The following is a 14,218-nucleotide window of genomic DNA, read 5'->3' on the forward strand; positions in this document are numbered from 1 at the left end:
ATATATATGTTTCATCTTGTAATTGTTTCATCAAGCAAATATACAAAACCATCTTCAATACTTCTCTCTCATGGCTTAAACCCTAGAATCACGAAGCCCTAGCAGGTTCATATTTTATCATGGTATCAGAGCACCGTTCCTGGTGACTCTGAATACCCCACCTATCTTCAACGCTTCCGCACCACAACCAACAACATTGTCATCACGAGGTCAACCATTCTAGGCATGGCCTCTCATTCAAAATGGGAAAATCCCAACCACCCGCTCTATCTCCACCACTCGGATCAACCTGGTGCAATCCTCGTACCACAACCATTGGTGGAAGACAACTACAACACATGGGTTCAATCCATGAGTATGGCCTTAACGGTCAAGAACAAACTTGGTTTTGTTGATGGGACGATCAACAAACCAAGTAAGGATAATTTTGAGGAGCTGCAGCAATGGAATCGCTGCAACAACTTGGTCAAGACATGGCTACTAGGCTCCATGTCAAAGGAGATTTCAGGGAGTGTCATCAACTACAAGGATGCTCGACAAATGTGGACCGATCTGCAGGAGAGGTTCTCACATGTGAATATAGTTCAGCTGTTCCATGTTGAGAACGAGATCCATGATTGCGTTCAAAGCAATATGAGTGTAAGTTCTTACTTCACTAAACTTAAAAGTTTATGGGATGAACGTGATACTTTGTGTTCCATTCCAGCATGCAGTTGTGGAACAAAGAATGAGATGAACTCATATGTTGAAACTCAGAAAACCATGAAGTTCCTTATGGGACTGAACGAATCGTATGCTACGGTTCGAAGCAATACTCTTCTTCTCGAACCACTGCCTAAGGTGAACAAGGCATATGCATTGGTCCTTCGACATGAACGCCAGGCAGAGGTTTCCAATGGGAAAAGCACACAACTAGAAACTGCTGTCTTTGCAGTGAAGAATCTGTCGCGAGAACCTACACCTGAAGACAAGGAGATGCGATGTGGAAAGTGCAATAAAACCAATCACATCACCAAAAATTGTCGTGCACATCTCAAGTGCACTTTTTGCGGATGGAAAGGCCACACCTTCGATTTCTGTCGAAAACGAAAAGCAGCCACAGAGACCGAATCCAATCGTCTCTTTTCTTCAAAGGGCAATCAAGTTTCACACAGTAACAAGCAAGAGATAGTGCCTAATTTCCCGTTCTCTCAGGAGGACTGCAAGCAAATCCTTCAGATGTTGAACAAGAACAAATCATCACTTGCCAATCAAGTCAGTAATCCTCCTAGTCATGAAGAACTTTCAGGTAAAGCCTTCTCTTTTTCATGTAAAGGAACCAAAAGTATTTGGATCCTGGACAGTGGTGCCACGGATCACATAGTTTGTAGTCCTAGTCTCCTTACACACTCACGAGCTGTTGAAAATCATACAGTTGAACTGCCAAATGGTTCCGTTGCCAAAGTCACTCACATTGGACAAGTTGTTTTCTCTCATAATCTTATCCTTGAAAATGTCCTATGTGTGCCGTTCTTTAGGTTGAATTTAATATCTATCAGTAAACTAGCCTATGATTCCTTATATGCCACCATTTTCTTCACCCAATTTTGTGTCATTCAGGACCTTCGCTCGGGGAAGATGATTGGGACAGGAACTGAAAGGGATGGACTTTACTACCTCAACACATCAAAGAAAGGAACATGCAACAATGTTCAAACCGTCTCACCAAAGCTTTGGCACCAACGCCTAGGACACCCATCTCATAAAGCCACTTCGTTATTACCTTTATTTAACAATAAGGCTTGTGATTTGGAAAAATGTTTAATTTGCCCGTTGGCCAAACAAACAAGATCACCCTTTCCTTTGAGCTCTATTTCTACCAAATCATGTTTTGAATTATTGCATATTGATATTTGGGGTGGTTATCAAGTTGCTTCTATTTCAGGTGCCAAGTATTTCCTTACCATCGTAGATGACTACACTAGAAGCACTTGGGTTTATTTGATGAAACATAAATCTGACACAAAAGACATTTTAGTCGGATTCGTTCAAATGATTGAAACTCAATTCAATACCAGAGTTCAAATCATACGAAGTGACAATGGCCCTGAGTTTAAGCTTGAGCAATTTTATGCTCTCAAAGGCATCATACATCAATCTAGTTGTGTCAACACACCACAACAAAATGGTGTTACCGAACGTAAACACCGACATTTGCTCAATGTTGCTCGGGCTTTGCTCTTTCAAGCTTGTTTGCCAAAACGTTTTTGGGGGGATGCAATCTTAACCTCAGCCTACCTCATCAATAGAACACCCACTCCACTTCTCCAAGGTAAAACACCTTACGAAAAATTGTTTCACAAAGCACCTAACTATTCCCATTTAAAGGTTTTCGGTAGTTTATGTTTTGCTTCTACACACGCCCAAAGGCCCTCTAAATTCGACCCTCGTGCAATCCAATGCATTTTTCTTGGGTATCCTTATGGTCAAAAGGGTTATAAATTGTTTGATATAAAACACAATAAGACTTTTGTTTCTAGGGATGTTGTTTTTTTTGAAAATCATTTTCCATTCCAAAATCATACCACTTCCGCTGCCCCGTCTCCATCAAACATTACACCCTCACCTATCACGTTTGACTTGACCTCTCCCATTGAGTCGCACTCAAGCCTTGCACCCGAAGAAATAAACACCACCTCTCCCACACTTACCGACATCACACCACCCTCATCTCCTTTACCTACTACAACTCCACCACCAGATACCTTATCAACACCTTCACATACCCTACACTCTTCCCCACCTCCAACCACTCCATCACCAGACCAACCACCTCCACTCCGTCGTAGCACTCGACCGACCAAAACTTCCACATTTTTGCAGGACTTTCATGTTGAGGTGGCCCTCCCTTCCCGTGTTGCTCCCACATCTTCCACAAGCATGGTCCAGTCATCAGGTACATCTCACCCCATATCTCATTATTTATCTTATGACCATGTATCCCCCACTCACAAAACCTTTCTCACCACCCTCACCATTATCAAAGAACCCACCAGTTTTTCGCAGGCTGTTCAGGATCCAAAATGGTGTGACGCCATGCAAAAAGAGATTGTTGCCCTTCATGAAAATCGCACTTGGACTCTTGTGCCCTTACCACCTCACAAACATCCCATCGGTTGCAAATGGATCTATAAGGTGAAGCTTAAACCTGACGGCAGTGTTGAACGCTACAAAGCTCGTCTCGTTGCTAAAGGCTACAGTCAAATTGAGGGGCTTGATTATCGGGAAACTTTTGCTCCAGTTGCCAAGCTCACCACCGTCCGCGTCCTCCTGAGTATTGCCTCCATCCGAGGCTGGCATCTTCATCAACTTGATGTGAACAACGCATTTTTGCATGGTGACTTATACGAGGAGGTTTATATGTCCCTGCCTCCTGGGTTCAGACGAAAGGGGGAGACACGAGTATGCAAATTACACAAATCCATTTATGGTTTAAAATAGGCCTCGAGACAATGGTTTATCAAGCTGTCTAGTGCTCTCAAGACTGCTGGTTTTCATCAATCATGGTCAGATTACTCATTGTTCGTCCGAAACCGTCAAGGTAGTTTCATGGCATTACTTGTGTATGTTGATGACGTGATCCTTGCAGGTGACAATTTGAGAGAAATTGAAGAGACTAAACTCTTCCTTTCCCAACATTTTAAACTAAAGGATTTGGGAAAACTCAAATACTTTTTGCGGATAGAAGTTGCAAGGTCTAAACAAGGGATTGCCTTGTGCCAACGCAAATATGCGTTGGAGATACTAGAAGATGCTGGGTTCCTTGGTGCGAAGCCCTCACGATTACCAATGGAACCAAACATGTCCCTTACACAAACTGATGGGACGCTCCTACATGATCCTTCTTCATACACGCGACTCGTAGGGAGGCTGATTTACTTAACCATCACGCGACCTGACCTGACTTATGTGGTTAATATGTTAAGCCAATTCATGGACAAGCCACGACAACCACACCTTGAAGCGGTGCATAAGGTTCTCAGGTATATCAAACAATCTCCTGGACAGGGAATTCTTTTGCCTTCTACAGGTTCACTACAACTACAAGCCTTTTGTGATGTTGATTGGGCTCGGTGTAAAGACACTAGAAGGTCAATAACCGGTTATTGTATCTTCCTTGGACAAGCACCGATATCTTGGAAAACGAAGAAACAAAACACAATATCTCGTTCCAGTGCAGAGGCAGAATATCGTTCTATGGTTACTACTTGTTGTGAAGTTATATGGCTAAGAAACATTTTGAAGGACTTGCAAGTAAATCATGCACAACCAGTCACAATGTTTTGTGATAATCAAGCTGCCATGCACATTGCTTCGAACCCAGTGTTTCATGAACGAACGAAGCATATAGAGATAGGCTGTCACTTAGTACGTGAGAAGATTCAAATGGGAATGGTGCAAACAGCTTACATACGGACCTCGAATCAACCTGCAGACTTGTTCACCAAACCACTAAGCTCGGCACAATTTGAGGTCTTAATTAGCAAGTTGGGTGTCATCGACATTCACACTCCAACTTGAGGGGGAGTGTTAAAATGCATGAAATAAACATGTTGGAATAATGGTAGGCTAGTCAATTTTCTTGTTCAAAGTTAGGCAAGTTAGGTTAGTCAAGTTAGGCAAGTTAGGCAAGTTAGGCAAAATTAGGCTTATGTTCTTTTTCTTTCCTATATATATGTTTCATCTTGTAATTGTTTCATCAAGCAAATATACAAAACCATCTTCAATACTTCTCTCTCATGGCTTAAACCCTAGAATCACGAAGCCCTAGCAGGTTCATATTTTATCAAGATGTGTATTCTATGTGATTCGGCACTGGAATCGACTTACCATCTTATGATGGAGTGCCCTTTTGTTGTTGGCGTGTGGCGAGCAGCACCATTATCTTGCCGACTTCCGCACCGGAACAGTGGCTCCCTCAAGGAATGGGCTTCAACTGTGGTGCAGAATTCTAAGCGGACAGATTTTGAGTGTGTCCTATGCTTCTTTGGGTCATTTGGACGGCAAGAAATTCAAAGCTGTGGAGTAAGATTTCGAGTCGGGACCCTTGAACGGTTATGAGTTGAGCCGTGGATTGGTGGCAAGACTTCCTACGGGTGACTTGCTCTCCCTCCCAACCAAATAATCTGGGGGCTCCCCTTCGGGGTTCTGCCCTCCGTCTGGTAGAATGAAGCTAAGAGCATTCCCACCGTTAGGTTTTGCCCGGGGGACGGGCTCCAAAACAAGGGCCCAAGGCCCGGTGGCGTCGCTCCAGCGTGGGCTAGCCAGATGGAAGGGGGAGGCCCGAGCTCCGGGCTCGTGAGGGATTGCCAGCCCGAGAGCCCGAGAGCCCGAAGTGGGCGTGACGTCAGGCTGATGTCAGGGTGGCGTCAGCGTAATATTTTATTTTTTTTGTGTCAGGCGCGTGCACCCCACCCGCGTGTGGGGGCGTGTCGCTGACACAAAAATCAGAAAAAAAAAGCAGTTGTCAGTCACCGTTGGGAAGCCACGTGGCTTTTCACGGTGCGTTAGATCTTAACGGTCACTTAATGTGGACCGTTCGATCTCAACGGTAAAAAAAAAATAAAAGTCAGATTTAATATCCACCGTTTGATCTGAGATCAACGATAGATATTAAAATGCTTTATAAATTAAAAAATAAATGAAAAAATAGTTTTAAAAATCTGAAAAGTTACCGTTGTGACACGTGACACAATCTGGAGTGTTGGAATTCAAATTTTTTTATATCCAACGGCAGAGATTAATTAATTGAATAAAAATTTAAAAAAATTGTAAAAAATTCAAAAAATTCAAAAAAATATCTGAAAAATCTGAAAAAAATTGTAAAAAAAATTGTTTTTACTTTTCTATAAATACCTTCTCATTATCATCTACCTTACACAACAATTTCATATTTTCTCAACTACTTTCAATCACATTCCTTTCTTTGTCTCAAAGTTTGAATCCATTTTTTTTTCAACAAAATGACCACTGGTGCAGGTACGAATTGGTCGCTTATTGAAGATGTTGCGTTGTGTACTAGTTGGGTTGAAGTTACTCATAGTTCGCTTACGGGTAATGAGATGCAGTTGCGAGAAATGTGGAGTCTTATTCATACCAATTTTCTTGAGAAAATTGGTGGGAAAAGAACCAAAGAATCGATGTCCAGTCATTGGAAATTACTTAGCCAATCGTTTAGTACGTGGAGAGACGCTTTGGCACAAGCTAGTAGTAATATTCGAAGTGGGGAAAATTACTCGGATCAGGTAACAATATATTATTTATTTGATACCCAAATTTACATTATAATTATTTGTTTGTATTATTTATTTGTTATCTACATAATTTATTATTTATTGTTTGTATTATTTATTTGTTTCGTTCAAAATTTATTATTTATTGTTACTTATTTGTTACATTATAATTATGTTGTTTGTATTATTTATTTGTTTGTTACATTATAATTATGTTGTTTGTTACATTATAATTATGTTATTGTTACTTATTTGTTACATTATAATTATGTTGTTTGTATTATTTATTTGTTACTTATTTTCATTATAATTATTTATTTGTATTATTTATTTGTTACTTATTTTTATTGTGTAGGAACTTCAAGCACAAGCTTGGTACGCTGCCAAAACCAAAAGCAAAAATAAATCATTCAACCGGTGGGAATGTTGGAATATTGTCAAAGATTGTCCTAAATTTAGAGTTGTGTCAGTCGGTCCAGAAGTGCACATGAACGGCACCCCTCTACACTCTACACTCGATCATGTTCATGAAGATGATGCAGAAGAAGTGCCCGAAACGCCCCTCCCTGAACAAGCGTCGGGTTCGACCCGTTTTCCAATTAGGCCTCAAGGTAAGAAGGCTTCAAAGAGAAAAGGGAGTGCTTCGAATAACGATTATGCAAAGTTCATGGAAGAACTTACTCGCCAAGGTGAATTGACTTTGGCGAGGGAACTGGCGAAAGATGAGGTTGATAAGGCTAGAGAGGCATCAAAAGCAGCAGCTATTGAGAGAGAATTTTATGCTAATGAGAGAGAAAGAGAGCTACTTAGGCAAGAAAGGGAACATGTTAGAGAAGAAAGACGAGCTCAACAAGATCGTGAGATTATGAACATGTCTTTAGAAGGGAAGTCTCCAAATTCTAAATTTTTTTGGAAGTCAGAGAAAGCGGACGTGGTGCGAAGGAGGCGTGCAAGAGAAACAATAGCAAGCCAAGGTGGTTCTAGTACCGCAAGAGAAGATCATCCTAGCACCACAAATTATTTAAGTGATGATGAATAGAGTACTTTTTGTAATCGGAGCCCATAATTTTCCAATCACTTTGGGTTGTAATTTATTATTTATTGTTTGTATTATTTATGTTGTTTCCAATTTCTTGAATATTTATTCAAATTAATTTGGTAAGTTATTTATGTTGTTAAAAGTCCATGACCATGACCATCGTTCTAATTAAAAGTCCTTGTATAAAATAATTAAAAGTCCATCGTTCTAATTAAAAGTCCTTGTATAAAATAATTAAAAGTCCATGGTTCTAATTAAAAGTCCTTTACATAGATTAAAACTCACACGAAGTGTGACTCTGTTTTCTTCTTATAATACATATACTAAGAATTACATAAACATAAACGTAAAAAAATTACATATACTAAGAATTACATAAACATAAACATAAACATACTAAGAATTGGATATACTAAGAATTACATAATGGTATGATTTTTGATACATTGATCCAAAACAAAAGATGAACAATATATACATGCAAAAACATAAAGTCTACTTTTTTTTTTATTTTGAAGAAAACAACATAAAGTCTACTTGTATGATGGTGCCATTCTCTTTAATGATGATATGCTTTAATGTATTAACCAAAGCAAAATATGTACATATGTGAACATAGCGTCTACTACTTACATCAAAGCCATGATAAAATAAAGAGTGTAACTAATTAAGATGAGAATTATGCACAATCACAATTTTAAGGTTGCAAGCAATTTGAACAAACACTAAAAGCCAAACATAAATACTCATCTGGCTTTCTAATATTAAACATAAACATAAACATACTAAGAATTACATAAACATAAACATAAACATACTAAGAATTACATATACTAACAATTACATAAACATAAACATAAAAAAATTACATAAACATACCAAATAATAAAACACACCAAATAAAATAACATAAACATACCAAATTCAAAAAAACACACTAAATGAACTTAATTATCTTCAGCTTGTTTCAATGCCCACTGGTGCTCTATCAAGTCAATTTGTCGGGCATTGTGCATGTCTGGCATTTGAAATGCAGTATATCGTTGAATGAGCCTTTCATTGTAACGTCCATCCCTTTGTAATGGCTCATGTTGCACAGGCTCATCGGTGGCGTCATGAGCACAATATATACGTGTTCTTGAATTGTTCATCGGGTCTGGCTCATATTCATCAACAGCTTCAGAATTGTACTCATCTTCCACAATCATGTTGTGAAGAATGATGCACGTCATCATGATGGATCGAAGCGACTCTACATCAAACAATTTGGTAGCACCCCTGACGATCGCCCAGCGAGCTTGGAGGATACGGAAACAACGCTCCACATCCTTCCTGCACCCCTCTTGACAGCTTGCAAAGTGTTTTTCCTTTGCACTCCGCGGGCGTGGCACTGTTTTGACAAATGTTGACCAGCGCGGGTAGATGCCGTCAGCTAGGTAGTATGGCCTGTCGTACATAAGTCTGTTGACCTCATACGTAACTTTTGGTGCATTTCCTTGCAAGACATCGTTGAACACTGGGGATTGGGCAAAGACATTGATGTCATTTTGAGCTCCCAGGACCCTGAAAAAGGCGTGCGAAATCCATGTATCAAACAATGCCACTGCCTCCAGAATGATACTTTTTGCTCATTTTCTGTCCCCGTAAGCGCCTTGCCATGCACTTGGACAGTTTTTCCACGTCCAGTGCATACAATCAATGCTTCCAATCATCCCAGGAAAGCCACGCATCTCTGCCTTCTTCAACAGCCGCTCCAAGTCCATGTGTGTAGGTTTGCGGAGGTGCTCAGCGGTGTAGATAGATTCGATTGCTCCGCAAAACCTCATCAGGGACTCAAGAATGGTTGATTGCCCCATCCTCGTTATCTCATCCACTTGGTCTGCAGATGCTCCATATGCAAGCATCCGTAAGGCATCAATAATTTTTTGCTCAGGCAGTAGACCCATAGCACCAAAAGCATCTTTTTTTTGCACAAAATAAGAATCATGGTTGCAAATAGCAATCATGATTTTGTTGAACAAATGTCGTTCCATTCTAAAACGACGTCTAAAGTACATATCAGGGAATGCATTATTAGGAACAAAATAATCATCCAAGAGTTCCATACCTCGTTGTTGCCTGCTTCTATCAAGGTTTCCGGAACGGCTGGGCCTGCAGATCTGAGCCGCAGCTTGGATGACTCGACGGGAATGTGAGGCTCTGCCCTTTCTTACTTTGTCATCTCTCATTTTACGCTCCTCATCCTCTTCCCTCTCATTTCTTAGCTCCTGGTGATTGAACATTGCTTCTGATTCGTTAAACAATTCTTCCTCTTCCTGATTGAATTCCCACATCATCCTTGAGGAAGAAGAAGAAGACATTGAAAGAAAGAAACAGAAACTATGAATAATGATATAGATTTTTGTGAATAAGGAAGCAGAAACTATGAATAATGATAGAGATCTTGAGAATTTTGGTGTGAGATTTGTGAGGATGGATGGTGGATTATATAGAGGATTCAGAAATGATTAGGTTGTGCATAATGCCACGTGCCATGCCGTCATTCGTTACAAATCTGATGGAAATCTATCCTCAAAGATTGTGAACAGATTATGACACGTGGCATGCCGTCATTCGTTAAAAATCTGTTGGAAATCTATCCTAAAAAATTGTGAACAGATTATGACACGTGGCGCGACGTGATTGGTTAATAATCTTATCAGAAATCCATCACCAATAATTGTATTATTTTGTATTATTTAATAATACTTCGGATAATGACACGTGGCACAACGAGAACGATTAAAAATCTTATCCGATATTACAATTAAAATTATTTTGTATTATTTTATAAATAAAAAAAATACTAATATTTTATTGCCTATTGCCAGGGCTATTGAAGTGTAACGGTGGAGATGCAAATTCTATTGCCAGGGCTACTTACTGTTCATTGAGGGCAATTACTGTTCATTAGGTGGATTGAATAGTGTACTGCCAGGGGAGAGGGCTCCAACACTGGAGTTGCTTTAGATGTCGATGGGGCTTGCGACAAGGAGCATTGCATTGGTGGTGTAGGGATTATCATTAGAAATGCTGAAGGAATCTTTGTTGGTGCGGCTACCCGTGTGCTTAAGGAAGTCTTTGCTCCGGCACAGGTAGAAGCCTTGGCCTTAAGAATGGATCTTGAACTGGTGGTTGAGAGGGGTTTAAACAAGATGGATATCGAGAGTGATGCGCTTCAGATCGTTTCGGCAGTGTTGGAATCCTCGGTGAATCGGTCTCCCATGGGACCTATCATTGAAGACGTCAAGTTCTTGCTGACTCTGATCGCTGAAGCTTCTGTTGCCCACATCCGCCGTTAAGCAAATTCGGTAGCACACCGACTGGCTTGTTATGCCCTCCATACTGGAGGGGATTTTACTTGGTTCAATGAACCTCCTCTTATAATTAGTGATCTTCTTTTAGAGGATGTTTCTCTACCTTGTACTCGTTAGCCTTCTGGCTTTATGAAATATATATCGTCCTTCTTCAAAAAAAAAAAAAAAAAAAAACACACACACATGAAAAGCATGTCAATTTATCTCCACCCTTGAGGTCAAATCCAATGGTTACCAAAAGAACTTTTTGTTATTAAAAAAAATCCAAAGATATGTTTTAAGGTTTTGCAAGTTAACAAAAGAGAGAATCATTAGAGAGAAGTGACAGAACAAAACAAATTTCTAAAAAAGAATGATCGTTGCTCAATTTCTTTGAGGCTTAAATTAATTATTTCTAACATTATCTGCTATTTTGCACTCAGCTTCCGATCGGTTTTCACGCTGCCACATTTTTTGAGAATTAGTCAATATTCTTGTGGGTGCTATTACTAATCTTGGCTACTTATTCACGAACTTGTATTTTAGAGATAGTTTGCATCAAAATAACGTTTTTATATTTGTTTGTTAATAAGGTTTTAAAAAACGTTAGGTGCTAGTTGGACAATGGGTTGGGGCTTAGCGCTTAGGTGCCTAGGCGGGCGTCTAGGCAGATTTAAGTAAATCTGTTATATTTTGTGTAAATAAGTATCTGTTTATACTTAAAATATATATATAATTACATCATAAATTATAAAATAGAATGACATATATATATATATATATATATATATTAAGAAGTATTGAAACATAATGAAAAAATGGGGAACAAGCATATAATTTGTGTTCATTTTTACAATGTATTAAAAAAATAATGCAAAATGAAAGTTATCTATTTTCTGTCTAAGTGAGTTGCAACGTAGGTGGGTGTCTAGGCGTGTTTGGATGGGCTAGGCAGGTGCCTAGGCGGTCTAAGCGGGCGCCTCAGTAGGTCTAAGCGTCATTTCTAAATTTTCAAACGCCTATGCATTAATCGGGATGGTGACCAATCGCCTAACGCCTAGCCGGCACTAGGCGGGGATTTTTAAAATAGTTATTGTTATAAGTATGTTGTTGTGTTCTTTGTAATTGAACTCTCATCCTTATCAACAAGAAAGAGGGTGATAGATTTACCTTGTTAATGATAATTACCAAAGTTAGACATAATAATATTCTTTCAATAAATGAATGAGCCACGAAAAAATCTATGTCCAGATTCATGAATATTCATGCATGCATGGAAACTAATAGAAAAGCCTTCCATATAAAACCAAGGGTGGATAATATCAAATACTCATCCAACAAACTCACGTTTTACAATTTTTTCTTAATTTAATTTGCTAATTTGCTAATATGATTCCCTCCACCAAATTTCACATTGTAAATTTGTTGGCAGTCATAAATTTCACATCCAATGTATATATATCAAAATGGTCTCTACTGATTTTTGTATATCATGCAACCTAAGAGCATTAACTTTCTAACGTGGAGTAAATCTAAGAAAATTTATGAGGAGGTTCCTTGCAAGTAGTATAAATACCGGTCAGTGGAGTTGTGGTTAGGCAAGCAATTAAGCAAACTGTAGAGCTCCTCCTTAAGCAAACCCTAGGGCACGTACTTGTGCCCTAGCTAGCCACCATGTCTCGAAAGAAGGTGAAGCTTGCCTACATCCAAAACCACCCGACTCGAAACCTAACATTCAAAAAAAGAAAGAAGGGTTTCATGAAAAAGATGAGTGAAATCACTACCCTTTGTGATGTTGAGGCCTGTGCTGTCGTTTACGGACAGAACGATACTCAGCCTGAGGTTTGGCCATCTCCTTCGGGAGTACAAAGCACATACGCCAAGTTCAGGACAATGCCGTCAATGGAGCAGACCAAAAAGCAGCTGAACATGGAGGCTTTTCTGAGGCAGCAGATCGAGAAGGCAAAGGACCAGCTGAGGAAACAGAAGAAGGAGAATCGGGAGAAAGAAATGTCAATCCTGATGAGTCAGTGTCTAACTGGGAGGTCCCTGCAAGATCTGAATATGGGGGATCTGAATGACCTAGGGTGGGTGGTTGACCACAAAGTGGAGGAGATAAACAGAAAAGTGCAGAAAGTGCAGGAAGAGCTGGCTCAAAACGAGAACAATCATGTCCAAGTAGTACCAACACCACCACCACCACCACCAGCGACTAGTGGCAGAATAATGCACATGCAACAAGCTCAGTCGGCTGCACCGATGGGGGTAATGACTCCACAAGACCAGCAGCCGCAAGAGCAGATGGCGGGGCTTGGAGCAAACACTGGGGACGAATTTCTGCAGTTTGGGAGTTAGAACCACCATGCTATGTGGTCTAATCCATTTCACCCTTGAACGTCGGCGTACTGTTCAGTTTTCTTGTGATATGAACTACACAGGGAGTTAATTTTGTAGTTTTTTTTTTAATAATTATGTCATTTCTTTTACGCAGGTTTCTTTTGAGATCAACCACAGGGAGACTTTTTTGTTTTTTTTTTTTGTTTTTTTTTTTTAAGTATGTAGACTAGAAGGATGTTGTTTTTTTATTTAATTTCAGTAATTTTTACGTCATGGATCCAATTTCTTCGCTACTAATAAAATAAGCAGTTCATCCCTTGGATTTTTTTTTTCTTTTTTCAATTGGTAATGCTAGAAACCAACTTTTTAAAATAATTTTGTAATCATATGATGTGATTGTTGATGATCGTATTATTATTTTGGTGTTGACTAACAAGATTTATTTTCTATTGGTGACACATCATATATTTTGCAAATTTATCTTGGGTTAACATTTTAAAAACTCAACAAATGCTCTTAATTAAGAAGATGACAAGAGACTAGAAATTTATTAAATGAGGATAACATGGAAAATTTGAGAAGCCAAGGGCAAAGATTCTCATGTTCTATTAAACAAGGGAAATTAAAAATAAATCAAACATCAAAGTAATATACCTGAGAGTGAAGACGATTTAGTTTTTGCGGGAAAGGAATAAAACCAATTGCAACTGCTAATTGCAGTTTCAAATTTGAACGCCAATTTTTTTTTTTAACGTGTTAAAATTATAACCGCTCAGTTTAGGAGGATAATTATCTCTTATTTTTTAAAATAGGAAGATAATTATCCAACTTTTTCTACACCCATCTTCCCACGTTGGTTTTTTATTTTCTTATTATCTCTCCTAAAATGGAGGAGGAGTTTGATCAACACGTTCCCTTTTTCTCTCCTTATTATCTTTTATTAACAAATTTTAATTTTTCTGACAAAATTGCCCTTGAGCTTTTATATGTATCAAATTCTATCAGTTTTAGATTTTTTTTGTTTTAGGGGTGTTTTAGTCCAATAATTTTTGGTGAAGCCTTGAGACACCAAAGTAGTCTTCTTGCTTTCTAATATTAGAGATAGAAGTGAAACTTACTTATCTTATTTAGAGGAGAATAGGATGACATGAGCTGCGGGACAAATGAACAACCTCATAATGAGATAAATACATCCATGCTTCTATCAATCATTGAATTCTAAGCAGTCAAGAGCT

The 14,218-nt window shown here is 39.0% G+C and overlaps 2 protein-coding genes across 2 annotated transcripts; both read left to right on the forward strand.

The window, feature by feature from the left end:
• Positions 1-225: 225 nt before the first annotated feature.
• LOC103955594 lies at positions 226-1,923 on the forward strand. Its single transcript, XM_009367497.2, has 2 exons — positions 226-1,288; positions 1,600-1,923. Exons 1-2 carry the CDS (start codon positions 226-228, stop codon positions 1,635-1,637), a joined length of 1,101 nt encoding a protein of 366 aa, XP_009365772.2. The 3' UTR covers positions 1,638-1,923.
• A 10,397-nt stretch (positions 1,924-12,320) lies between these two features.
• On the forward strand, positions 12,321-13,533 carry LOC103955595 (agamous-like MADS-box protein AGL80). The gene has a single exon (XM_009367498.2). It carries the CDS (start codon positions 12,321-12,323, stop codon positions 12,999-13,001), a length of 681 nt encoding a protein of 226 aa, XP_009365773.1. The 3' UTR covers positions 13,002-13,533.
• The last annotated feature ends 685 nt before the right edge of the window (positions 13,534-14,218 follow it).

Source organism: the organism of the source record quoted next, unplaced genomic scaffold, assembly GCF_019419815.1.
Source record: "Pyrus x bretschneideri cultivar Hongxiangsu unplaced genomic scaffold, Pyrus_bretschneideri_v1 Contig76, whole genome shotgun sequence".
NCBI lineage: Eukaryota > Viridiplantae > Streptophyta > Magnoliopsida > Rosales > Rosaceae > Pyrus > Pyrus x bretschneideri.